Source organism: Trachypithecus francoisi, unplaced genomic scaffold, assembly GCF_009764315.1.
Source record: "Trachypithecus francoisi isolate TF-2019V2 unplaced genomic scaffold, Tfra_2.0 Lachesis_group15, whole genome shotgun sequence".
In the NCBI taxonomy this organism is placed as follows: Eukaryota; Metazoa; Chordata; class Mammalia; order Primates; family Cercopithecidae; genus Trachypithecus; species Trachypithecus francoisi.
Genome location: NW_022681460.1, coordinates 50,555,302 through 50,580,969, shown reverse-complemented (window position 1 = coordinate 50,580,969; position 25,668 = coordinate 50,555,302). Strand labels below are relative to the sequence as shown.

Genomic DNA, 25,668 nt, shown 5'->3' with positions numbered 1-25,668 from the left:
TTTATTGTACCTAAAGTCAGAAGTTCCAGTGTCCAAAGTGGATTTTCCATTTGACTATTCATTGTGATTGATGGAGCATATTTTGGCTTCAATATGCTAAGCAATAACTGTTCCTTTTCTGTTAGCTATTGGCATTAAGGCATGCCTTAGTCTGCACAAAGCAGGTCAGTGTTTGTTATCAAAGATGAATCGTCTTTTTTTTCTTTTTTTTTTTTTTTTTATTATACTTTAAGTTCTAGGGTACATGTGCATGACGTTATATCATGTATAACTCCCCCATGCAATCCCTCCTCCTCCCCCCTCCCCATGATAGGCCCCAGTGTGTGATGTTCCCCTTCCCGAGTCCAAGTGATCTCATTGTTCAGTTCCCACCTATGAGTGAGAACATGCGGTGTTTGGTTTTCTTCTTGTGATAGTTTGCTAAGAATGATGGTTTCCAGCTGCATCCATGTCCCTACAAAGGATGCAAACTCATCCTTTTTTATGGCTGCATAGTATTCCATGGTGTATATGTGCCACATTTTCTTAATCCAGTCTGTCACAGATGGACATTTGGGTTGATTCCAAGTCTTTGCTATTGTGAATAGTGCCGCAATAAACATACGTGTGCATGTGTCTTTGTAGTAGAGTAATTTATAATCCTTTGGGTATATACCAGTAGTGGGATGGCTGGGTCATATGGTACATCTAGTTCTAGATCCTTGAGGAAACGCCATACTGTTTTCCATAATGGTTGAACTAGTTTACAATCCCACCAACAGTGTAAAAGTGTTCCTATTTCTCCACATCCTCTCCAACACCTGTTGTTTCCTGACTTCTTAATGATTGCCATTCTAACTGGTGTGAGATGGTATCTCATTGTAGTTTTGATTTGCATTTCTCTGATGGCGAGTGATGACGAGCATTTTTTCATGTGTCTGTTGGCTGTATGGATGTCTTCTTTTGAGAAATGTCTGTTCATATCCTTTCCCCACTTTTTGATGGGGTTGTTTGTTTTTTCTTGTATATTTGTTTGAGTTCTTTGTAGATTCTGGATATTAGCCCTTTGTCAGATGAGTAGGTTGCAAAAATTTTTTCCATTCTGTAGGTTGCCTGTTCACTCTGATGGTAGTTTCTTTAGCTGTGCAAAAGCTCTTTAGTTTAATTAGATCCCATGTGTCAATTTTGCTTTTGCTGCCATTGCTTTTGGTGTTTTAGACATGAAGTCCTTGCCCATGCCTATGTCCTGAATGGTACTACCTAGATTTTCTTCTAGGGTTTTTATGGTATTAGGTCTAACATTTAAGTCTCTAATCCATCTTGAATTAATTTTCGTATAAGGGGTAAGGAAAGGATCCAGTTTCAGCTTTCTACTTATGGCTAGCCAATTTTCCCAGCACCATTTATTAAATAGGGAATCCTTTCCCCATTTCTTGTTTCTCTCAGGTTTGTCAAAGATCAGATGGCTGTAGATGTGTGGTATTATTTCTGAGGACTCTGTTCTGTTCCATTGGTCTATATCTCTGTTGTGGTACCAGTACCATGCTGTTTTGGTTACTGTAGCCTTGTAGTATAGTTTGAAGTCAGGTAGCGTGACGCCTCCAGCTTTGTCCTTTTGACTTAGGATTGTCTTGGCAATGCGGGCTCTTTTTGGTTCCATATGAACTTTAAAGCAGTTTTTTCCAATTCTGTGAAGAAAGTCATTGGTAGCTTGATGGGGATGGCATTAATCTATAAATAACCTTGGGCAGTATGGCCATTTTCACGATATTGATTCTTCCTATCCATGAGCATGGTATGTTCTTCCATTTGTTTGTGTCCTCTTTGATTTCACTGAGCAGTGGTTTGTAGTTCTCCTTGAAGAGGTCCTTTACATCCCTTGTAAGCTGGATTCCTAGGTATTTTATTCTCTTTGAAGCAATTGTGAATGGAAGTTCATTCCTGATTTGGCTCTCTGCTTGTCTGTTACTGGTGTATAAGAATGCTTGTGATTTTTGCACATTAATTTTGTATCCTGAGACTTTGCTGAAGTTGCTTATCAGCTTAAGGAGATTTTGGGCTGAGACAATGGGGTTTTCTAAATATACAATCATGTCATCTGCAAACAGGGACAATTTGACTTCTTCTTTTCCTAACTGGATACCCTTGATTTCTTTCTCTTGCCTGATTGCCCTAGCCAGAACTTCCAACACTATGTTGATAGGAGTGGTGAGAGAGGGCATCCCTGTCTTGTGCCAGTTTTCAAAGGGAATTTTTCCAGTTTTTGCCCATTCAGTATGATATTAGCTGTGGGTTTGTCATAAATAGCTCTTATTATTTTGAGGTACGTTCCATCAATACCAAATTTATTGAGCATTTTTAGCATAAAGGGCTGTTGAATTTTGTCAAAAGCCTTTTCTGCATCTATTGAGATAATTATGTGGTTCTTGTCTTTGGTTCTGTTTATATGCTGGATTACGTTTATTGATTTGCGAATGTTGAACCAGCCTTGCATCCCAGGGATGAAGCCCACTTGATCATGGTGGATAAGCTTTTTGATGTGCTGCTGAATCCGGTTTGCCAGTATTTTATTGAGGATTTTTGCATCGATGTTCATCAGGGATATTGGTCTAAAATTCTCTTTTTTTGTTGTGTCTCTGCCAGGCTTTGGTATCAGGATGATGTTGGCCTCATAAAAAGAGTTAGGGAGGATTCCCTCTTTTTCTATTGATTGAAATAGTTTCAGAAGGAATGGTACCAGCTCCTCCTTGTACCTCTGGTAGAATTCAGCTGTGAATCCATCTGGTCCTGGACTTTTTTTGGTGGGTAGGCTATTAATTGTTGCCTCAATTTCAGAGCCTACTATTGGTCTATTCAGGGATTCAACTTCTTCCTGGTTTAGTCTTGGAAGAGTGTAAGTGTCCAGGAAATTATCCATTTCTTCTAGATTTTCTAGTTGATTTGCGTAGAGGCATTTATAGTATTCTCTGATGGTTGTTTGTATTTCTGTGGGGTCGGTGGTGATATCCCCTTTATCATTTTTATTGCGTCTATTTGATTCTTCTCTCTTTTCTTCTTATTAGTCTAGCTAGCGGTCTGTCAATTTTGTTGATCTTTTCAAAAAACCAACTCCTGGATTCATTGATTTTTTGGAGGGTTTTTTGTGTCTCTATCTCCTTCAGTTCTGCTCTGATCTTAGTTATTTCTTGCCTTCTGCTAGCTTTTGAATGTGTTTGCTCTTGCCTCTCTAGTTCTTTTAATTGTGATGTTAGAGTGTCAATTTTAGATCTCTCCTGCTTTCTCTTGTGGGCATTTAGTGCTATAAATTTCCCTCTACACACTGCTTTAAATGTGTCCCAGAGATTCTGGTATGTTGTATCTTTGTTCTCATTGGTTTCAAAGAACATCTTTATTTCTGCTTTCATTTCGTTATGTACCCAGTAGTCATTCAGGAGCAGGTTGTTCAGTTTCCATGTAGTTGAGCGGTTTTGATTGAGTTTCTTAGTCCTGAGTTCTAGTTTGATTGCACTGTGGTCTGAGAGACAGTTTGTTATAATTTCAGTTCTTGTACATTTGCTGAGGAGTGCTTTACTTCCAATTATGTGGTCAATTTTGGAATAAGTGCGATGTGGTGCTGAGAAGAATGTATATTCTGTTGATTTGGGGTGGAGAGTTCTATAGATGTCTATTAGGTCCGCTTGGTGCAGAGATGAGTTCAATTCCTGGATATCCTTGTTAACTTTCTGTCTGGTTGATCTGTCTAATGTTGACAGTGGAGTGTTGAAGTCTCCCATTATTATTGTATGGGAGTCTAAGTCTCTTTGTAGGTCTCTAAGGACTTGCTTTATGAATCTGGGTGCTCCTGTATTGGGTGCATATATATTTAGGAGAGTTAGCTCTTCCTGTTGAATTGATCCCTTTACCATTATGTAATGGCCTTCTTTGTCTCTTTTGATCTTTGATGGTTTAAAGTCTGTTTTATCAGAGACTAGGATTGCAACCCCTGCTTTTTTTGTTCTCCATTTGCTTGGTAGATCTTCCTCCATCCCTTTATTTTGAGCCTATGTATGTCTCTGCATGTGAGATGGGTCTCCTGAATACAGCAGACTGATGGGTCTTGACTCTTGATCCAGTTTGCCAGTCTGTGTCTTTTAATTGGAGCATTTAGTCCATTTACATTTAAGGTTAATATTGTTATGTGTGAACTTGATCCTGTCATTATGATATTAACTGGTTATTTTGCTCGTTAGTTGATGCAGTTTCTTCCTAGCCTCGATGGTCTTTCCATTTTGGCATGTTTTTGCAATGGCTGGTACCGGTTGTTCCTTTCCATGTTTAGGGCTTCCTTCAGGGTCTCTTGTAAGGCAGGCCTGGTGGTGACAAAATCTCTAAGCATTTGCTTATCTGTAAAGGATTTTATTTCTCCTTCACTGATGAAGCTTAGTTTGGCTGGATATGAAATTCTGGGTTGAAAATTCTTTTCTTTAAGAACGTTGAATATTGGCCCCCACTCTCTTCTGGCTTGTAGAGTTTCTGCCGAGAGGTCTGCTGTTATTCTGATGGGCTTCCCTTTGTGGGTAACCCGACCTTTCTCTCTGGCTGCCCTAAGATTTTTTCCTTCATTTCAACTTTGGTGAATCTGGCAATTATGTGTCTTGGAGTTGCTCTTCTGGAGGAGTATCTTTGTGGCGTTCTCTGTATTTCCTGAATTTGAATGTTGGCCTGCCCTACTAGGTTGGGGAAGTTCTCCTGGATGATATCCTGAAGAGTGTTTTCCAACTTGGTTCCATTTTCCCCCTCACTTTCAGGCACCCCAATCAGACGTAGATTTGGTCTTTTTACATAATCCCATACTTCTTGCAGGCTTTGTTCATTTCTTTTTCTTCTTTTTTCTTTTGGTTTCTCTTCTCGCTTCATTTCATTCATTTGATCCTCAATCGCTGATACTCTTTCTCCAGTTGATCGAGTCGGTTACCGAAGCTTGTGCATTGTCACGTATTTCTCGTGTCATGGTTTTCATCTCTGTCATTTCGTTTATGATGTTCTCTGCATTAAGTAGTCTAGCTGTCAATTCTTCCACTTTTTTTTCAAGATTTTTAGTTTCTTTGCGCTGGGTACGTAATTCCTCCTTTAGCTCTGAGAGGTTGATGGACTGAAGCCTTCTTCTCTCATCTCGTCAAAGTCATTCTCTGACCAGCTTTGATCCGTTGCTGGCGATGGGCTGCGCTCCTTTGCAGGGGGAGATGCGCTCTTATTTTTTGAATTTCCAGCTTTTCTGCCCTGCTTCTTCCCCATCTTTGTGGTTTTATCTGTCTCTGGACTTTGATGATGGTGACGTACGGATGGGGTTTTGGTATAGGTGTCCTTCCTGTTTGATAGTTTTCCGTCTGACAGTCAGAAGGACTGTCTGTTGGTCTGTTAGAGATTGCTTGAGGTCCACTCCAGACCCTGTTTGCCTGGGTATCAGCAGCAGAGGTTGCCGAAGATAGAATATTGCTGAACAGCGAGTGTACCTGTCTGATTCTTTCTTTGGAAGTTTCCTCTCAGGGGTGACGCCACCCTGTGAGGTGTGGGGTATCAGACTGCCCCTAGTGGGGGATGTCTCCCAGCTAGGCTACTCAGGGGTCAGGGACCCACCTGAGCAGGCAGTCTGTCCGTTCTCAGATCTCAACCTCCGCGTTAGGAGATCCACGGCTCTCCCCAAAGCTGTCAGACAGAGTCGTTCGGGTCTGCAGCGGCCCCGCTCTTTCCCCTAATGGACTGCAGCTGTGCGCTGTCCGCAGCGGTAGAGTCTACAGAGACAGGCAGGCTTCCTTGAGCTGCTGTGAGCTCCACCCAGTTCGAGCTTCCCAGCGGCTTTGTTTACCTACTTAAGCCTCAGCAATGGCGGGCGCCCCTCCCCCAGCCTCGCTGCTGCCTTGCGGATAGATCGCCGCAGACGGCTGTGTTAGCAGTGAGGGAGGCTCCGTGGGCGTGGGACCCTCCCGGCCAGGTGTGGGATATATTCTCCTGGTGTGCCTGTTTCCTTAAAGCGCAGTATTGGGGTGGGAGTTACCCGATTTTCCAGGTGTTGTGTGTCTCAGTTCCCCTGGCTAGGAAAAGGGATTTCCTTCCCCCTTGCGCTTCCAGGTGAGGCGATGCCTCGCCCTGCTTCAGCTCTCGCTGGTCAGGCTGCAGCAGCTGACCCGCACCGATTGTCCGGCACTCCCTAGAGAGATGACCCCAGTACCTCAGTTGAAAATGCAGAAATCACCGGTCTTCTGTGTCGCTCGCGCTGGGAGTTGGAGACTGGAGCTGTTCCTATTCGGCCATCTTGCTCCGCCCCCCTCGTCTTTTTTTTCTAATCAGTTAATTAAAGAAAAACCAAAATTAACAATGACAAAAACACCTATCAGCACCTTGGAAGATTTTGTAGGATTTCTTTATGGCAAACAGCTCATTTGAAATTCAGAAAAATCTTTCTAAGGGTTCGATGATGTTACCTTTTTTCCCCTTTGTTCTGTAGTTTTCTGCAGCAGCTGAGTATCAGTGAACCAAGGAGATAGTTGATTCTTGAGTCATGTAATACTGTCATTTTGTCCACACGCTGATACTGTTAGAAAATGTCAAGTGAGGCCAGGCGCAGTGGCTCACACCTGTAATCGCAGCACTTTGGGAGGCCGAGGTGGGTGGATCACGAGGTCAGGAGATCGAGACCATCCTGGCCAACATGGTGAAACCCCGTCTCTACTAAAAATACAAAAATTAGCTAGATGTGGTGGCACACACCTGTAGTTCAAGCTACTTGGGAGGCTGAGGCAGAATCATTTGAACCACAGAGTTGGAGGTTGTAGTGAGCTGAGACTGTGCCACTACGGTACTCCAGCCTGTTGACAGAGGAAGACTCCATCTCAAAACCAAAAAAAAGAGAAAAAGAAAATGTCAAGTCAAAATTATTTCCTTTTTATCAGTCCATCTGTAGTTTCTTCATAATTTGTTCAGTAGGAACACATAGATAACTTAGGGCTCTCCAATAAGTAGAAATTTTTTTAAAAAGTTGTTACAACCAGATATTTTTTGAATATAGTAAGATTTGATGGTTTTATTTATTGGTAGTGTCATGGGTACACTTGAATATTTCATGCTCTGCCTGAAATTCATGTCTTGCCGGGAAAGTTGTACTTCACTGTGTTTGACTAGAAGTATTGAAAGGTGTTTGGTGTGGTGTTGCACATCTGTAGTCCCAGCTACTCAGGAGGCTGAGGCAGGAGGATTGCTTGAACCTGGGAGGCGGAGGTTACAGTGAGCTGAGATCGTGCCACTGCACTCCAGCCTGGGCAACAGAGTTGGGAATTGAACTGTTCCTCCTTCACAAAATAAATTTCACTTTTAAATTGTGTATACTTGCAACTCAATGAGGTGAATTTAGGAATACTTTTTTTTTGGTATTAGGCTTTATGGCAGTAAAATTTTGTCATGTAAGTATAAATTAGGCGTCTGATTAATTCTGTTATAGAATTATAGAATTAGGCCCAAACTTAAAAACATTGGGTTTACTCCCTACCAATATGCTTATATTAAAACGACAGCCTTCTTCTTTCAAATGCATTCTAAGGCCTTTTCTTCACCCCACCACCACCTGTTTCTTCCCACTCCCCAAGCCCATTACCCTTTTGGACTTTGAGTTTTGATTTGCACCTGACTGGGTTGTATTGTTAGTGGGGTAAGGGGAAGTAGAGAGAAACACCTGCTGTTTTCTTGCATAAACAAAGTATGGAGTTGAGGAGGCAAGGAGAGTGAGAGTGGAGGCTCTGGCTTGGTCAGTGTGATGGAAATGAATCTTCCTTTGCTTCAGGGTCTATTTTCCAGGGAGTCCTGAGTGGTGGGGGGGCACTTAAAAGAATAGCAGAAACCTCACTCCCGGAAATTTGTGTTTTACACAAGAGCTTTCTAAGTGACTGGGTTAACTATCTTGTGAGTTTTAAAAGTCATTTACTCTTCAGTGGACTGTAATCTAGCTTCTAGCCTTGCCTTTCGTTGCACCTGCCCTCACTGGGGTCGTAGCTAACTTAAGTGACTTAAGTTGCCGAGCCCAAAGACATTTTTCAGTTTTTATTTTAATTTGACCTCTCTGAAGTATCTGGCATTGTTGACCACTTCCTAAATACTTACTTTTTGTATGGTTTCAGGGACATTAAGACTTTTTTCTTTTTTTTTGTTGACCATTTCTTGTCATTTTTAGAACCCCCCACTTCTTCCTCCAGCCCTTTAAATGTGCTGTTTTCCCAGTGTTCCACTCTATTCTTCCTTTTTGTTTCCCAAGATTATCTCATCTACTCCCAGCTTCTCCTTATAGTTTGGTAACTTGCAGATCTGTATTTCTAACTCTAGCCTCTTACTGAATTCCAGTTAGATGTTCTCTTTATATCTCAAACTCAACTTGAGCAAAACAAGACTTACCAACTACCACCCTAACTCTTCCTCTGTAATCCTAATGTCAGTTAATTGTGGTTTACCCTAAGCCAAAACCTGACATTGTTCATAAACCCTGCTCTCTCACCTCCCACAGCACTACTCATTATTGTTCGTGTCAAGTAAAATGTAAGATTGTTGTCAAATTTGGAACAGTAACTTCCAAGTTCCTTTTATAGATGAGCTATAAGATTTGTGAACCCAAAATATCTGAGACAGGTCTCAGTCAATTTAGAAAGTTTATTTTGCCAAGGTTAAGGACACACCCGTGACACAGCCTCAGGATGGCATGCACCCAAGGTGGTCAGGGTACAGCTTGCTTTTATATATTTTTGGAAGACATCCATCAATACACATAAGATTTATATTGATCTGATCTTGAAGGGTGAGACCTCTTGAAGAGGGGTGGGCTTCCAGGTGATAGGTAGATTTTAAAAATTTCTGATTGGCAGTTGGTTGAAAGATTTATTATAAGTAGAATGGAATGTCTGGGTTCAGATAAGGGGTTGTAGAGACCTAGGTTTTGTCATGCAGATGAAGCCTCCAAGTAGCTGGCTTTAGAGAGAATAGACTGTAAATATTTCCTAGCAGATTGAAGGTCTGTGTTGATGTTAATGCTGCAGGGGTATAATGAGGCCTGCAACCTCCTCTCCCATCATGAGCAGAACTAGATTTTCAGGCAATGTCCTTGGCCAAGAAGAAGAGTCCATTCAGATGGCTGGGGCCTTAGAATTTTATTTTTGGTTTACAGATTTCAAGGCATTTCACGTTTTCTTGTGTAGTGAATAAGCCTAAAATACGATTGCATTTTAATGGACAATCGTGATTAACTAGTTTGTTGTTAACCTCTTCCATATAGTGTTGTCTTGTAAATTCTTACATTTTTTTAATTGGAAGAATTTTCCACAGACTAGCTTCTGGCTTTGTACATTTCAAACCTTGTTTTTTTTTTTTTTTTTTGAGATGGAGTCTCGCTCTGTCGCCCAGGCTGGAGTGCAGTGGCTGGATCTCAGCTCACTGCAAGCTCCACCTCCCGGGTTCACGCCATTCTCCTGCCTCAGCCTCCGGAGTAGCTGGGATTACAGGTGCCCACCACCACGCCTGGCTAATTTTTGTATTTTTAGTAGAGATGGGTTTCACCATGTTGGCCAGGCTGGTCTTGAACACCTGGTCTCAGGTGATCCACCTGCCTTGGCCTCCCAAAGTGCTGGGATTACAGGTGTGAGCCACCACGCCCAGCCCATCACATGCATTTCTTCCCTCTATCTGCTTCTGCATACGATTGAAGGAACCAGTTATTTGGGATGGTTCCCACTGCCTATCCCATTTGGGGGGATACATTCCCAGTACCCCGGTTGAAATTCTGAATACACTTCAGATAACAAAGCCATTGTTATCCTGTGTATAAAGTTCTTCATCGATTATGGGTTAACTAACCTTCATAAATGGCTTACCCTGGCCACCTTACCAAGATATATAAATAGCTTTGTTTTCTTGGGAAAATGTGTTTAACTTTCTAAACATTTAATTCACACACAAACTCTTCTGTAAATTGGGGAATGTCAACATGAATTACAGAGTCTTAGAAGAAGAGGACACACAAATCTAGGCTATCTTGGTCTCCTTTGGTTGATTTGTTTTGTAGCTGTATTTTACTGCTTATTCAGATTAAGTTATGTAGCATGTTTCATTTTTTTTTTTGTAAGGCAGCTAAGGTGTTGGTGCCCTACCTCATAAGATTACAATACTGAAAACTGTGATTGTAGAGTGCCCAAATGCCAAATAAAAAGTGACTCAGTCACGGGAAAGAAGCCAGCATTGCTTCGGTGCCTTAATGTATGTTTAGGGAGAATTCGGAGATTAGGCAGAAAGGACAGAGCAGGTTAGATTTTAGGGTTTAAGAATGCCTAAGTAGTATAATACTTATTCATGTTTTCCCCATATTTAAAAAATATCTGTCACTAGTACAATCCCCTCTGACTTCCAAAGAGGCTCTGTGTGTGTTCTTAAGAAGTAATGGGCCGGGCGCAGTGGCTCAAGCCTGTAATCCCAGCACTTTGGGAGGCCGAGACGGGCGGATCACGAGGTCAGGAGATAGAGACCATCCTGGCTAACACGGTGAAACCCCGTCTCTACTAAAAAATACAAAAAATTAGCCGGGCGAGGTGGCGGGCGCCTGTAGTCCCAGCTACTCGGGAGGCTGAGGCAGGAGAATGGCGTGAACCCGGGAGGCGGAGCTTGCAGTGAGCTGAGATCCGGCCACAGCACCCCAGCCTGGGCGGCAGAGCAAGACTCTGTCCCAAAAAAAAAAGAAGTAATGGAGGCATACAATTAAAAACTTTGGCAATTTTGAATAACAGTGCTTTTTTCAAGTAGAGTATTTCTGTGCACTTTATATAAACCAACAAATACAGCACACATTTCTTCACTATCACAAATAGGCTTCTACTTCAATGAGATTCGAATATATAATGTGGCCTTTACAGCAAGCTAGGTAAAAAGTATTCCCACTGTGTAGGACTTAAGCGAAGGGCCACTGGGAGGTCAGCAACAGCAGTAGCTTCCCTTTGCATTGAACGTGCTGTGACGAATACAACAAGAATATTTAGTTCAGCCATAAGACTTCAGACCTTAGAAGACCAACCGGCTTATTGTTGGCATGAAAATTTATTTTGCCACCAGGTGCGGTGGCTCACGCCTATAATCCTAGCACTTTGGGAGGCTGAGGCGGGCGGATCACCTGAGGTCAGGAGTTTGAGATCAGCCGGGCCAACATGGTGAAACCCCGTCTCTACTAAATACACACACAAAAAATTAGCCAGGTGTGGTGGTGGGCACCTGTAGTTCCAGCTACTTGGGAGGCTGAGTCAAGAGAATTACTTGAACCTGGGAGGTAGAGGTTGCAGTAAGCCCAGATTGTGCCACTGCACTCCAGCCTGGCTGACAGAACGAGACTCCATCTCAAAAAAAGGAGAATTTATTTTACCTACTGTCCTTTTGGGGACTTTGAATAAAGATATGGTTGAACCTGCACAAAATGCGTAGTCCTCGTGCTTCTTTATAAGCTAACAGCACTTCATTCATTGGGCCTGCTCCTTGCTGCTTTTGGCTTGGGATCGCCATCAGGTGGCAGCACAAGGAACTGAAGCTGCTATTGCAGAACCACTCCTGCTAAGCCCAGCTGTGAAACAGTTTTGCTTTCTTATTTGAGGGAATGAAGTGTCTTTGGATCAAGAATTATGGGGAAGAGATGAGCTGACAATAATGAGGTCGGAGATGTATTTGGCAGTTGGATCCTGAAGTAGCCATTATATTTAGTATCCAGCATTCACACAGAGAGAATTAGAAATTATTTTCAAGCTTTTCTTTAGTGGAAGAAACTTTAATACAGTCTTTCAAGTAGCCAGGCGATCCCCTCACTTGAGGTAGTAGCAATTGTTGCCTTGATTGTAGGACATAATGGTGATTGGATGATTTCTTTTTTTCTTTTTTTAGAGACGAGGTCTCACTCTGTCACCCAAGCTAGAGTACAGTGGCACAATCATAGCTCACTGCAGCCTCAAACTCCTGAGCTCAAGCCATCCTTCCACCTCAGCACCACCATACCTAGATAATTTATTTTTTATTTTTTGTAGAGATGTGATCTCATGATGTTGCCCAGGCTGATCTTCAACTCCCAGGCTCAAACAATCCTCCTGCCTCAGCCTCCCAAAGTGCTGGATTATAGGCGTAAGCCACTGCGTCTGGCCATGGATGATTTTGAAAGTCAAGAAACTTTGATCAGGCATCTGCTGCATCCAGGGCACTGTGGCCAGTGGAGGGCATAATATGAGGTCTCTGACCTTACGAGCTTGCAGAATAATAGGTTGGGAAGTAGGATGTGTGGCACAGATAACAGGTTCCAGGCTATTTTAAGGGTATTGTAGAGGAAAACTGGGACTTGGGCCTTCAAGGGAAGGGAGACCTCAGCAAGTAATTATAGCATTCTAGAGTCTGGAGGAATGGGCCAGTGTGTGTGCAATGTAGGGGGAAGAATGAGAGGAACAGGGTCTCAGAGGAAGAGAGTTCCATTCAGGAAATAGTGAGAGGAAAAGTTGTAGTGTGCAGGTAATACATTGTGAGGAACTTAAATGAGAATTTGACTAGTAACACTTCTGTAAGAATGGACACAAGTAAGAGGGTGAAATATTTCTGGGGGAATTAATTTTTGGATGTATTTGTGAAGCACTTTTCATACTTTTTTCCCTCATTTAGGAAGTACTAAAGCTGTGTTTGAATTATCAGGGCAAAAGGTACTTTACCTCTGCCCTCTGAAGGTTCTATAACTGAGTCTGCTGAAATAAACTGAGAATAGATTAACAGGAGAAAAGTTATACACATTTATTTATTTCCTTTTACTATTAGTTGATATGTAATAATCGTACACATTTGTGGGATGTAGTGTGATATTTCAGTACATGGATACCATGTGTAATGGTCAAATCAGAACAATCAGCATATCCTTCAAGTCAAACATTGATTATTTCTTTGTGTTGGGAACATTAAAAATCCTCTTTGAGTTTTTTGAAAGTATACAATAAATTATTATTAATTATATTCACCCTGTAGTGCTGTAGAGTACTAGAACTTATTCTTCCTCTCTAGCTGTAATTTTGTATTTGTTGAGAGACCTCACCCTGTTCTTCCCTCCCTGCTACCCTTCTCAGCGACGGATACACCACAGTTCTACTCTGCTTCTGTTACCTCAACCTTGTCTAGTTCTCCCTTGAGTGAAAACGTGGTATTTATCTTCTTGTGCCTGACTTATTTCACTTAACATAATGTCCTCCAGGCTCATCCCTGTTGCCATGAATGACAGAATTTCATTCTTTCTTTTTTATGGCTGAATAGTATTACATTGTGTATATGTACCACATTTTCTTTATCTGTTTATCTGTTAGTGAACATTTACGTTGATTCCATATCTTGGCTATTGCAAACAGTGTTGTAGTAAACATGGGAGTGCAGATATCTCTTTGATATTAGTGATTCTCCTTCCTCTGGATAAATACTCAGTGGTAGGATTGCTGGATCTTAGGGTAGTTTTACTTTTAGAGAAAGCTTCATACTGTTTTCCATACTGGCTATACTAACTTACATTCCCACCAAAGATGTGTAAGAGTCCCCTTTTCTCTGCATCTTTTCCAATATTTATTTATTTTTTGTCTTTTTTCTATATGGAACACTTCACAAATTTGCATGTCATTCTTGCTCAGGGACCATGCTTATCTTTGTGTCATTCCAATTTTAGTATATGTGCTGCCTAAGCAAGCCCTGCTTTTTGTCTTTTTGGTAATAGCCATTCTAACTAGGGTGAGAGATCGCATTGTGGTTTTTTTGTTTTTTTGTTTTTTTTTTACAATGGAATATTATTCAGTCTTTATTTTTTTTTTTTTATTATACTTTAAGTTCTAGGGTACATGTGCATAACGTGCAGGTTTGTTACATATGTATACTTATACCATGTTGGTGTGCTGCACCCATCAACTCGTCAGCACCCATCAATTCATCATTTATATCATGTATAACTCCCCAATGCAATCCCTCTCTCCTCCCCCCTCCCCATGATAGGCCCCACTGTGTGATGTTCCCCTTCCCGAGTCCAAGTGATCTCATTGTTCAGTTCCCACCTATGAGTGAGAACATGCGGTGTTTGGTTTTCTGTTCTTGTGATAGTTTGCTAAGAATGATGGTTTCCAGCTGCATCCATGTCCCTACAAAGGACGCAAACTCATCCTTTTTTATGGCTGCATAGTATTCCATGGTGTATATGTGCCACATTTTCTTAATCCAGTCTGTCACAGATGGACATTTGGGTTGATTCCAAGTCTTTGCTATTGTGAATAGTGCCGCAATAAACATACGTGTGCATGTGTCTTTGTAGTAGAATAATTTATAATCCTTTGGGTATATACCCAGTAGTGGGATGGCTGGGTCATATGGTACATTTAGTTCTAGATCCTTGAGGAATTGCCATACTGTTTTCCATAATGGTTGAACTAGTTTACAATCCCACCAACAGTGTAAAAGTGTTCCTATTTCTCCACATCCTCTCCAACACCTGTTGTTTCCTGACTTCTTAATGATTGCCAATCTAACTGGTGTGAGATGGTATCTCATTGTGGTTTTGATTTGCATTTCTCTGATGGCCAGTGATGATGAGCATTTTTTCATGTGTCTGTTGGCTGTATGAATGTCTTCTTTTGAGAAATGTCTGTTCATATCCTTTGCCCACTTTTTGATGGGGTTGTTTGTTTTTTTCTTGTATATTTGTTTGAGTTCTTTGTAGATTCTGGATATTAGCCCTTTGTCAGATGAGTATGTTGCAAAAATTTTCTCCCATTCTGTAGGTTGCCTGTTCACTCTGATGGTAGTTTCTTTTGCTGTGCAGAAGCTCTTTAGTTTAATGAGATCCCATTTGTCAATTTTGGCTTTTGCTGCCATTGCTTTTGGTGTTTTAGACATGAAGTCCTTGCCCATGCCTATGTCCTGAATGGTACTACCTAGATTTTCTTCTAGGATTTTTATGGTATTAGGTCTAACATTTAAGTCTCTAATCCATCTTGAATTAATCTTCGTATAAGGGGTAAGGAAAGGATCCAGTTTCAGCTTTCTACTTATGGCTAGCCAATTTTCCCAGCACCATTTATTGAGTAGGGAATCCTTTCCCCATTTCTTGTTTCTCTCAGGTTTGTCAAAGATTAGATGGCTGTAGATGTGTGGTGTTATTTCTGAGGACTCTGTTCTGTTCCATTGGTCTATCTCTCTGTTTTGGTACCAGTACCATGCTGTTTTGGTTACTGTAGCCTTGTAGTATAGTTTGAAGTCAGGTAGTGTGACGCCTCCAGCTTTGTTCTTTTGACTTAGGATTGTCTTGGCAATGCGGGCTCTTTTTTGGTTCCATATGAACTTTAAAGCCGTTTTTTCCAATTCTGTGAAGAAAGTCATTGGTAGCTTGATGGGGATGGCATTGAATCTATAAATAACCTTGGGCAGTATGGCCATTTTCACGATATTGATTCTTCCTATCCATGAGCATGGTATGTTCTTCCATTTGTTTGTGTCCTCTTTGATTTCACTGAGCAGTGGTTTGTAGTTCTCCTTGAAGAGGTCCTTTATATCCCTTGTAAGCTGGATTCCTAGGTATTTTATTCTCTTTGAAGCAATTGTGAATGGAAGTTCATTCCTGATTTGGCTCTCTGTTTGTCTGTTACTGGTGTATAAGAATGCTTGTGATTTTTGCACATTAATTTTGTATCCTGAGACTTTGCTGAAGTTGCTTATCAGCTTAAGGAGATTTTGGGCTGAGACGATGGGGTTTTCTAAATATACCATCATGTCATCTGCAAACAGGGACAATTTGACTTCTTCTTTTCCTAACTGGATACCCTTGATTTCTTTCTCTTGCCTGATTGCCCTAGCCAGAACTTCCAACACTATGTTGAATAGGAGTGGTGAGAGAGGGCATCCCTGTCTTGTGCCAGTTTTCAAAGGGAATTTTTCCAGTTTTTGCCCATTCAGTATGATATTAGCTGTGGGTTTGTCATAAATAGCTCTTATTATTTTGAGATACGTTCCATCAATACCAAATTTATTGAGCGTTTTTAGCATGAAGGGCTGTTGAATTTTGTCAAAAGCCTTTTCTGCATCTATTGAGATAATCATGTGGTTCTTGTCTTTGGTTCTGTTTATATGCTGGATTACGTTTATTGATTTGCGAATGTTGAACCAGCCTTGCATCCCAGGGATGAAGCCCACTTGATCATGGTGGATAAGCTTTTTGATGTGCTGCTGAATCCGGTTTGCCAGTATTTTGTTGAAGATTTTTGCATCGATGTTCATCAGGGATATTGGTCTAAAATTCTCTTTTTTTGTTGTGTCTCTGCCAGGCTTTGGTATCAGGATGATGTTGGCCTCATCAAATGAGTTAGGGAGGATTCCCTCTTTTTCTATTGATTGGAATAGTTTCAGAAGGAATGGTACCAGCTCCTCCTTGTACCTCTGGTAGAATTCAGCTGTGAATCCATCTGGTCCTGGACTTTTTTTGGTGGGTAGGCTATTAATTGTTGCCTCAATTTCAGAGCCTGCTATTGGTCTATTCAGGGATTCAACTTCTTCCTGGTTTAGTCTCGGGAGAGTGTAAGTGTCCAGGAAATTATCCATTTCTTCTAGATTTTCTAGTTGATTTGCGTAGAGGCGTTTATAGTATTCTCTGATGGTAGTTTGTATTTCTGTGGGGTTGGTGGTGATATCCCCTTTATCATTTTTTATTACGTCTATTTGATTCCTCTCTCTTTTCTTCTTTATTAGTTTTGCTAGCGGTCTGTCAATTTTGTTGATCTTTTCAAAAAACCAACTCCTGGATTCACTGATATTTTGGAGGGTTTTTTGTATTTCTATCTCCTTCAGTTCTGCTCTGATCTTAGTTATTTCTTGCCTTCTGCTAGCTTTTGAATGTGTTTGCTCTTGCCTCTCTAGTTCTTTTAATTGTGATGTTAGAGTGTCAATTTTAGATCTTTCCTGCTTTCTCTTGTGGGCATTTAGTGCTATAAATTTCCCTCTACACACTGCTTTAAATGTGTCCCAGAGATTCTGGTATGTTGTATCTTTGTTCTCATTGGTTTCAAAGAACATCTTTATTTCTGCCTTCATTTCGTTATGTACCCAGTAGTCATTCAGGAGCAGGTTGTTCAGTTTCCATGTAGTTGAGCGGTTTTGATTGAGTTTCTTAGTCCTGAGTTCTAGTTTGATTGCACTGTGGTCTGAGAGACAGTTTGTTATAATTTCTGTTCTTTTACATTTGCTGAGGAGTGCTTTACTTCCAATTATGTGGTCAATTTTGGAATAAGTGCGATGTGGTGCTGAGAAGAATGTGTATTCTGTTGATTTGGGGTGGAGAGTTCTATAGATGTCTATTAGGTCTGCTTGGTGCAGAGATGAGTTCAATTCCTGGATATCCTTGTTAACTTTCTGTCTCGTTGATCTGTCTAATGTTGACAGTGGAGTGTTGAAGTCTCCCGTTATTATTGTATGGGAGTCTAAGTCTCTTTGTAAGTCTCTAAGGACTTGCTTTATGAATCTGGGTGCTCCTGTATTGGGTGCGTATATATTTAGGATAGTTAGCTCTTCCTGTTGAATTGATCCCTTTACCATTATGTAATGGCCTTCTTTGTCTCTTTTGATCTTTGATGGTTTAAAGTCTGTTTTATCAGAGACTAGGATTGCAACCCCTGCTTTTTTTTGTTCTCCATTTGCTTGGTAGATCTTCCTCCATCCCTTATTTTGAGCCTATGTATGTCTCTGCATGTGAGATGGGTCTCCTGAATACAGCAGACTGATGGGTCTTGACTCTTGATCCAGTTTGCCAGTCTGTGTCTTTTAATTGGAGCATTTAGTCCATTAACATTTAAGGTTCATATTGTTATGTGTGAACTTGATCCTGCCATTATGATATTAACTGGTTATTTTGCTCGTTAGTTGATGCAGTTTCTTCCTAGCCTCGATGGTCTTTCCATTTTGGCATGTTTTTGCAATGGCTGGTACCGGTTGTTCCTTTCCATGTTTAGGGCTTCCTTCAGGGTCTCTTGTAAGGCAGGCCTGGTGGTGACAAAATCTCTAAGCATTTGCTTATCTGTAAAGGATTTTATTTCTCCTTCACTTATGAAACTTAGTTTGGCTGGATATGAAATTCTGGGTTTAAAATTCTTTTCTTTAAGAACGTTGAATATTGGCCCCCACTCTCTTCTGGCTTGTAGAGTTTCTGCTGAGAGATCTGCTGTTAGTCTGATGGGCTTCCCTTTGTGGGTAACCCGCCCTTTCTCTCTGGCTGCCCTTAAGATTTTTTCCTTCATTTCAAGTTTGGTGAATCTGGCAATTATGTGTCTTGGAGTTGCTCTTCTGGAGGAGTATCTTTGTGGCGTTCTCTGTATTTCCTGAATTTGAATGTTGGCCTGCTCTACTAGGTTGGGGAAGTTCTCCTGGATGATATCTTGAAGAGTGTTTTCCAACTTGGTTCCATTTTCCCCCTCACTTTCAGGCACCCCAATCAGATGTAGATTTGGTCTTTTTACATAATCCCATACTTCTTGCAGGCTTTGTTCATTTCTTTTTCTTCTTTTTTCTTTTGGTTTCTCTTCTCGCTTCATTTCATTCATTTGATCCTCAATCGCTGATACTCTTTCTTCCAGTTGATCGAGTCGGTTACTGAAGCTTGTGCATTTGTCACGTATTTCTCGTGTCATGGTTTTCATCTCTGTCATTTCGTTTATGACCTTCTCTGCATTAATTAGTCTAGCTGTCAATTCTTCCACTCTTTTTTCAAGATTTTTAGTTTCTTTGCGCTGGGTACGTAATTCCTCCTTTAGCTCTGAGAAGTTTGATGGACTGAAGCCTTCTTCTCTCATCTCGTCAAAGTCATTCTCTGACCAGCTTTGATCCGTTGCTGGCGATGGGCTGCGCTCCTTTGCAGGGGGAGATGCGCTCTTATTTTTTGAATTTCCGGCTTTTCTGCCCTGCTTTTTCCCCATCTTTGTGGTTTTATCTGTCTCTGGTCTTTGATGATGGTGACGTACTGATGGGGTTTTGGTATAGGTATCCTTCCTGTTTGATAGTTTTCCTTCTGACAGTCAGGACCCTCAGCTATAGGTCTGTTGGAGATTGCTTGAGGTCCACTCACGACCCTGTTTGCCTCAGTTGAAAATACAGAAATCACTGGTCTTCTGTGTCGCTCGCGCTGGGAGTTGGAGACTGGAGCAGTTCCTATTCGGCCATCTTGCTCCGCCCTCATTGTGGTTTTAATTTGCATTTTCCTGATTATTAGTGATGTACACCATTTTTTTGCCTATGTTTGATCATTTTTCTCTTTTTGATAAATGTCTGTTCAGATCCTTTGCACGTTTTTAATTGGATTACTAATTTTTTGTTGTTGTTGAGTTTTTTGAGTTCCTTATATATTCTGGGTAGTAGTCCCTTGTTGGTTGTATAGTTTGAATATACTTTCTCCCATTCTACAGGTTGTCTCTTCATTGGTTGTTTCATTTGCTGTACAGAGCTTTTTATTTTGATATAGTCCTATTAAATGTTTTTGCTGCCTGTGCTTTTGAAGTCTTACCTATATCATTTTTGCCTGTATTCCCATATACTTTCTTCTAATAGTTTTGTTTTAGGTCTTATGTTTAAGTCTTTAATTCATTTTGAGTGGGTTTTTATATATGGTGAGAGATGGGCATCTAGTTTCCATTTTTCTGCATATGGATATCCAGTTTTTCCAGCACCATTTATTGAAGAAATTATTATCTCCCCAACATAAGTTCTTGTTACCTTTGTCGTAAATCAGTTGACTATAAATAGGTGGATTTATTTCTGGGTTCTTTATTCTGTTCCATTGGTCAATGTGTCTGTTTTTATACCAGTACCATGTTGTTTTGGTTACTGTAGCTTTGTGGTATAGTTTGAAGTCAGGTAGGGTGATGCCTCCTGCTTTTTTATTTCTGCACATATTCTTTTGGTTATTCAGGGTCTTTTGGGGTTCCATGCAAATTTTAGGATTTAAAAAAATTTCTGTGAAGAATGTCATTGATATTTTGATAAGGCTCGAATTAAGTCTGTAGATTGCTTTGGGTGGTTTGGTCATTTTAACAACATTTATTTTTCCAATCCATGAGCATGGGATGTCCATTTTTTGTGTTCACTTCTATTTATTTAATTTATATGTATTTTTTTTTGAGATAGGCTGGTCTTGAACTCCTGAACTCAAGCGATCCTCCCCTGCTTGGCCTCCCAAAGTGCTGGGATTAGAGGTGTGAGCCACCATGCCGAGCCTTTTTTGATTTCTTTTATCAGTGTTTCTAGTTTTCATTATATAAATCTTTCACCTCCTTGGTTAAATTTATTCCTAAGTGGTTTTTTGGTAGTTATTGTAAATAAAATTGATTTCTTTTATGGCTAGCTCATTGTTGGTATGTAGAAATGCTACTAATTTTTAAATTTTTATTTATATTTATTTATTTTAAAAAATTTCTTTTTGGAGATAGTTTTTGTTCTGTCACCCAGGCTGGAGGGCAGTACGTGGTCTTGGCTCACTGCAACCTCTGCCTTCCTGGGCTCAAGTGATCCTTCCACCTCAGCCTCCCAAATAGCTAGGACTACAGGCATGTGCCACCATGCCCAGCTAATTTTTGTATTTAGTAGAGATGGGTTTTGCTTTCTTGGCCAGGCTGGTCTTGAACTCCTGGACTCAAGCGATCTGCCTGTCTCAGCCTCCCGAAGTGTTGGGATTACAGGCATGAGCCACTGCCCTGGGCTGCTACTGATTTTTGTATGTTGATTTTGTATTGTGCTACTTCAATGAATCTGTTTATCAATTCTAAGAGGTTTTTGGTGGAGTCTTTTGTTTTTTCTATATGTAAGATCATGTCATCTGCAAAGAGGGACAATTTGACATCCTCTTTTCCAATTTGGATGCCTTTTATTTCTTTCTCTTCCCTAATTGCTCTGGCTAGTACTTCCAGTACTTTTTCCTGTAGATGTATCTATTGTGTTGTTTGAGTAGAGTGCTTTGGCTTTGTTCCTGGGTGAGCACAGTAGTGTAGTCTCTGTATGATTTCTTTTTTTTCTTTTTTTTTTTTTTTGAGACAGAGTCTCGCTCTGTCGCCCAGGCTGGAGTGCAGTGGCGCAATCTCAGCTCACTGCAACCTCTGCCTCCCAGGTTCACACCATCCTCCTGCCTCAGCCTCCCGAGTAGCTGGGACTACAGGCACCTGCCACCACTCCTGGCTACTTTTTTTTGTATTTTTTTAGTAGAGACGAGATTTCACCGTGTTAGCCAGGATGGTTAGCCAGGATGGTCTTGATCTCCTGACCTCATGATCTTCCCGCCTCGGCCTCCCAAAGTGTTGGGATTACAGGCATGAGCCACCACACCCGGCGTCTTTGTATGATTTCTTTGGCTGTGATCACTATCAGTGGTGTCTGTGAATTTCTCAGTGGCTTACGCTGTAGTTTGTGGAGGCTGTTAGGCACTTTTTTTTTAAGACGGGATCTCACTCTGTCACCAGGCTGGAGTGCAATGGTGCTATCTCAGTTCCCTGCAACCTCCACCTCCTGGGTTCAAGCGATTCTCCTGCCTCAGCCTCCTGAGACTACAGGTGTACGCCACCAAGCCCAGCTAATTTTTGCATTTTTGTAGAGACGGGGTTTCACCATGTTGGCCAGAATGGTCTCGATTTCTTGACATCGTGATCTGCCTGCCTCAGCCTCCCAATGTGCTGGGATTACGGGCGTGAGTCACCGCGCTTAGCCTATTGGGCCCTTTTATTGGACCTAGGGATTCTGGGCAGTCTGGTCCTCAGGTCACTAGGTGACACATGCAGCTACATAGCATTTCTGCTGCTGGTGTGGATGGCAGGCTTTGGGTGGACTAGTCCTCAGGACTCTGGTCAGTGTGCATGAGGGCCAGCAGTAGTGGTTGTGGGCCCCGGGGGAACTGGTCCTCTCTGCACTGCATGCGTGGCTGTGTGGCAGCTCTACTATTGGAGGGGCGGGGTCACTGTCAGTGTTGGTGGCAGCAGACCTGGGCAGGTAATAATGTACAGGTGCATGGAAATCACACAAGGTATGAACCTCAAAGAAGGGCCAAATTGGTGATGCCTAAATGCCCTCTTCATAGGGTGGAGGGAAGAGGAGTATGTAGGCAGTTTTAGAGGAAGAGTAAATTATTTTGAGAGGAGATGAATGGGCCCAGAGAACAGACAGTAGCCTAGGACAAAATTCATCTGGGCTGTGGGTGTGGCACCTAGTCTTCTTTCATGTGAGTTAATCTTCTGTGTTTGGTGAGATTATAGGGAGGGGGCCCAAGAAAATAGCATTCCTTCTGAGGGAACTTCAGAAAAATCCTCCCTTTGCACTTGAGGAGAGACAAAGGGATGAAAGATCGTGGCCGGGATGGTGAGAGGTCAGAGAGACCTTCGTTCTGAGGTTGCTTCTTTACTTCAAAATACTCAGCATGTCAAAGTGACATACTCTGGGGTGTTGCTCTCTGAGCCCCAACAGGATCTTTACAATTTCTTCTAGTCTTTATAATTTTGGAAATTATAAACCCTTCTAGAAGGAACACAATTTCCAAGGAGACTTGTCTTAATTACATTGAATGGTTTTAATTTCAAAGGGAACAACTGGCTCAGAAATTTTAGTAGTAACTTTTAAGCTATAAATAAGGGTGACAAACAGCCTTCTGTGATTTGGGCAAGATAGAAAAAAAAAAATGAAATGAAACTAGGGTTAAGGTTATAGATAGAGTGCATGTTCCAAGACTTGGTGTACTTGCTAGAGATAGGTGGCAGAATTCCTGCACTTTCCAGCAGCCAAGGCAGTAGGGACCCACACTAGCAGTTACTCAATTTATGGTGACGTTAAATAGGACACATACTACCACCACTTAGTGTTCAGAAAAATGTTTTTTTGTAAGCTGTCATAAAAAGAATTCTCGTGAATTCTGTCAACAATATCCCCTTAGCTAATACAGTATCAGATATCAAACAATCACTTTTTATAATGTTCCTCAACCTTGATCAGTAGCATGACACCGAAGTACAGTGCAAACAATTTTCTGGGACTTGAAACCATCTAGTCCAAGTAGGCAGTTCTCTGAAGCTCTACCTTAATTTAAGAATAAAATGTAAGAGCATGGAAAGCAGTTTTTTGACCAGTGATTCTCTTTTGGATTGCACACTTGTTTGGGAAATGGATGATAGGTCTAGATTCCCTTCCTTGTCAATAAGCATATGCATAATCACACAAATTTTACGTGTTATTTTAGGAAATTCACAATTTCAGAGAGTTCATCATCCCTTACCCTACTCCTCACCCCTTCACCCTTGTCCCACTCCATCCCTCCTGCCCTGTCTGATCCAGGCTTAGCACCTTGGTCTTCAAGGCTATCGTGAGTTAACATGGTAAGAACATGCAGTATGAGGATGGTTGTGCTGGCTGGACACATTCCTCTGCTTTAACAGGAAGCCATATCGAGGATGGGAATTGATTTTCATTTATGAAAGTTGATGAACTTGACATGTCTGAACAAAAGATGTTTATTTCGCTTTGGTGAGAATGTAGTCAGGAATGTGATTTTTCTTAGAGAACAGCTAAGCATAACCAACTAAAAAGAGCCCCAAATCTCCCTCTCATAGAGGAAGCTCTAATAATTTTAGCCTGGAAAAATTACAAGCAGATGTTACAAAGGACCATCTGAGCTATCTTAAACCAACAAATTATTGGTATTTTTGGTATTTGATATTCTTGGTACAGAGCTCATAGAATGTCTAATTTTAAGCAACTACAGTTTCTTGGTGAACCTAAAATAAAAATCCTTGTGTAGTATATCTTGGGAAGTGTAATAACTTTATTTTCTTTTAGAATTATTTATCATTTTATCATCAACCAGTTATATGTTGAAAACATTTATCCAGTTATATCTGCTTTAGATTCTCATTAACTGTGGTTTCCTTTGCATTGCAGTGTTTTAATCTTAGGCGCTTCAGGCGGAGTTGGTACTTTTGCTATACAGGTAAAACCATTTTTTAATCTTGTGAATAGGAGGATTTTGTTTGCATGAATTTATAAATTAAGATAAATTATTTCTCCTTAAAACCTGAGAGAAAGGTAGATCTGGTAAATGCACTGTAATTTCAGCTTGTTCTGTAAGAGGAAAATATTCTCTTTTTTATTAAAAAAATTATTTTTTAGAGATGGAGTCTTGCTGTGTCATCCAGGCTGGAGTGCAGTGGCACAATCATAGCTCACTGTAAGGAAAATATTCTAATGTAGAAGGAAGCATTAAGCTTTCTAGTAGTTTAATATGAGTGGGTGTGTGGATGTCCTTGATAACAGATGTAGGAAAGCTTTTAAGAAGGAAGACCATGGGCAGTGCCATGGGTAGATGGAAGTTAGCAATTTAGTAGGAAACAACCAATGTCAAAAACCAATACTAGTTTCCTGTCAAAATTGTTGCAGGCTAAAAAGCCTGCAAAATGTAGAAATTGGTAAGCTGATTCTAAAATGTATATAGAAATACAGTAGCCAAAATACCGTTAAGATGGCAATACTCCCCCAAAGTGATTTATAGATTCAGTGCAATCCCTATCAAAATGCCAACTGCTTTCTTTTGCTTTTCATAAATGGACAAGTGGATCCTAAAAGGCATATGGAATCACAGGGGACCCCAAACAGCCGAACAATCTTGAAAAAGAATAAAGTTGGAGGACTCACACTTGCTGATTTCAAACTTACTACAGAGCTACAGTAATCAAAACATAAGGGTGGACTTATAGATCAATGGAATAGAATTGAGCATCCAGAAATAAGCCCATACCTTTGTGGTCAATTGATTCTGACAAGAATGGCAAGACCATTAAATGGGGAAAAGAATAGTTCTTTCAGCAAATACTGCTGGAACAACTAGATATCCACATGTAAAAGAATGAAGTTGAGCCCCTACCTCACATCGTATTAAAAAAAAAAAAAAAACCTCAAGATCAGGCATGGTGGTTCACACCTGTTATCCCTACACTTTGGGAGGCCAAGGTGGGTGGATCACTTGAGGTCAGGAGTTCAAGAACAGCCTGGCCAACATGGTGAAACCCTGTCTCTACTAAAAATACAAAAATTAGTTGGACATGGTGGTGTGTGCCTGTAATTCCAGTTACTCAGGAGGCTGAGGCAGGAGAATTGCTTGAACCCAGGAGGCGGAGGTTTCAGTGAGCCTAGATCATGCACTCCAGCCTGGGTGATGAGTGAAACTCTGTCTCAAAAAACAAAAACAAACAAAAAACCTCAAAATAGATCAAAGATCTAAACATAAGAACTAAAACCATAAAACTCTTAGAAGAGTAAGCAGGGAAAGGGAAAAAAAAAAAAGTCTTAGAAGGAAACATAAGAGAAAATCTTCATGATTGTAGATTTGGCAACAGATTTTTAGATAGGACACCCAAAGCACAAGCAACCAAAGAAAAAAGTAAATTGTACTTCATCAAAATTAAAAAACTTTTGTACGCTGAAGGGCACTATCAAGAAAGTGAAAAGTCAACCCACGGAATGGAAGAAAATATTTGCATATCATTTATCTAATAAGAATCTAGTATCCAGAATATATAAAGAACTCTTATAACTCAACAAGAAAAAGACAGCACAATTTTTAATTAGCAAAGAACTTGAATTGACATTTCT

The 25,668-nt window shown here is 40.8% G+C and overlaps 1 protein-coding gene and 1 pseudogene across 4 annotated transcripts in view; one reads left to right on the top strand and one right to left on the bottom strand.

Moving 5' to 3' along the window:
* The window catches only part of RTN4IP1 (reticulon 4 interacting protein 1), a 67,526-nt gene that overhangs the window by 13,782 nt on the left and 28,076 nt on the right, over positions 1 to 25,668 (top strand). For all 4 annotated transcript variants that reach the window (XM_033234745.1, XM_033234744.1, XM_033234743.1 and 1 more), the window contains exon 5: positions 23,962 to 24,010. In XM_033234745.1, the coding sequence (XP_033090636.1) occupies positions 23,962 to 24,010 (49 nt within the window). The remainder of the gene's footprint in view (positions 1 to 23,961; positions 24,011 to 25,668) is intronic.
* LOC117098134 lies at positions 13,620 to 13,719 on the bottom strand (annotated as a pseudogene).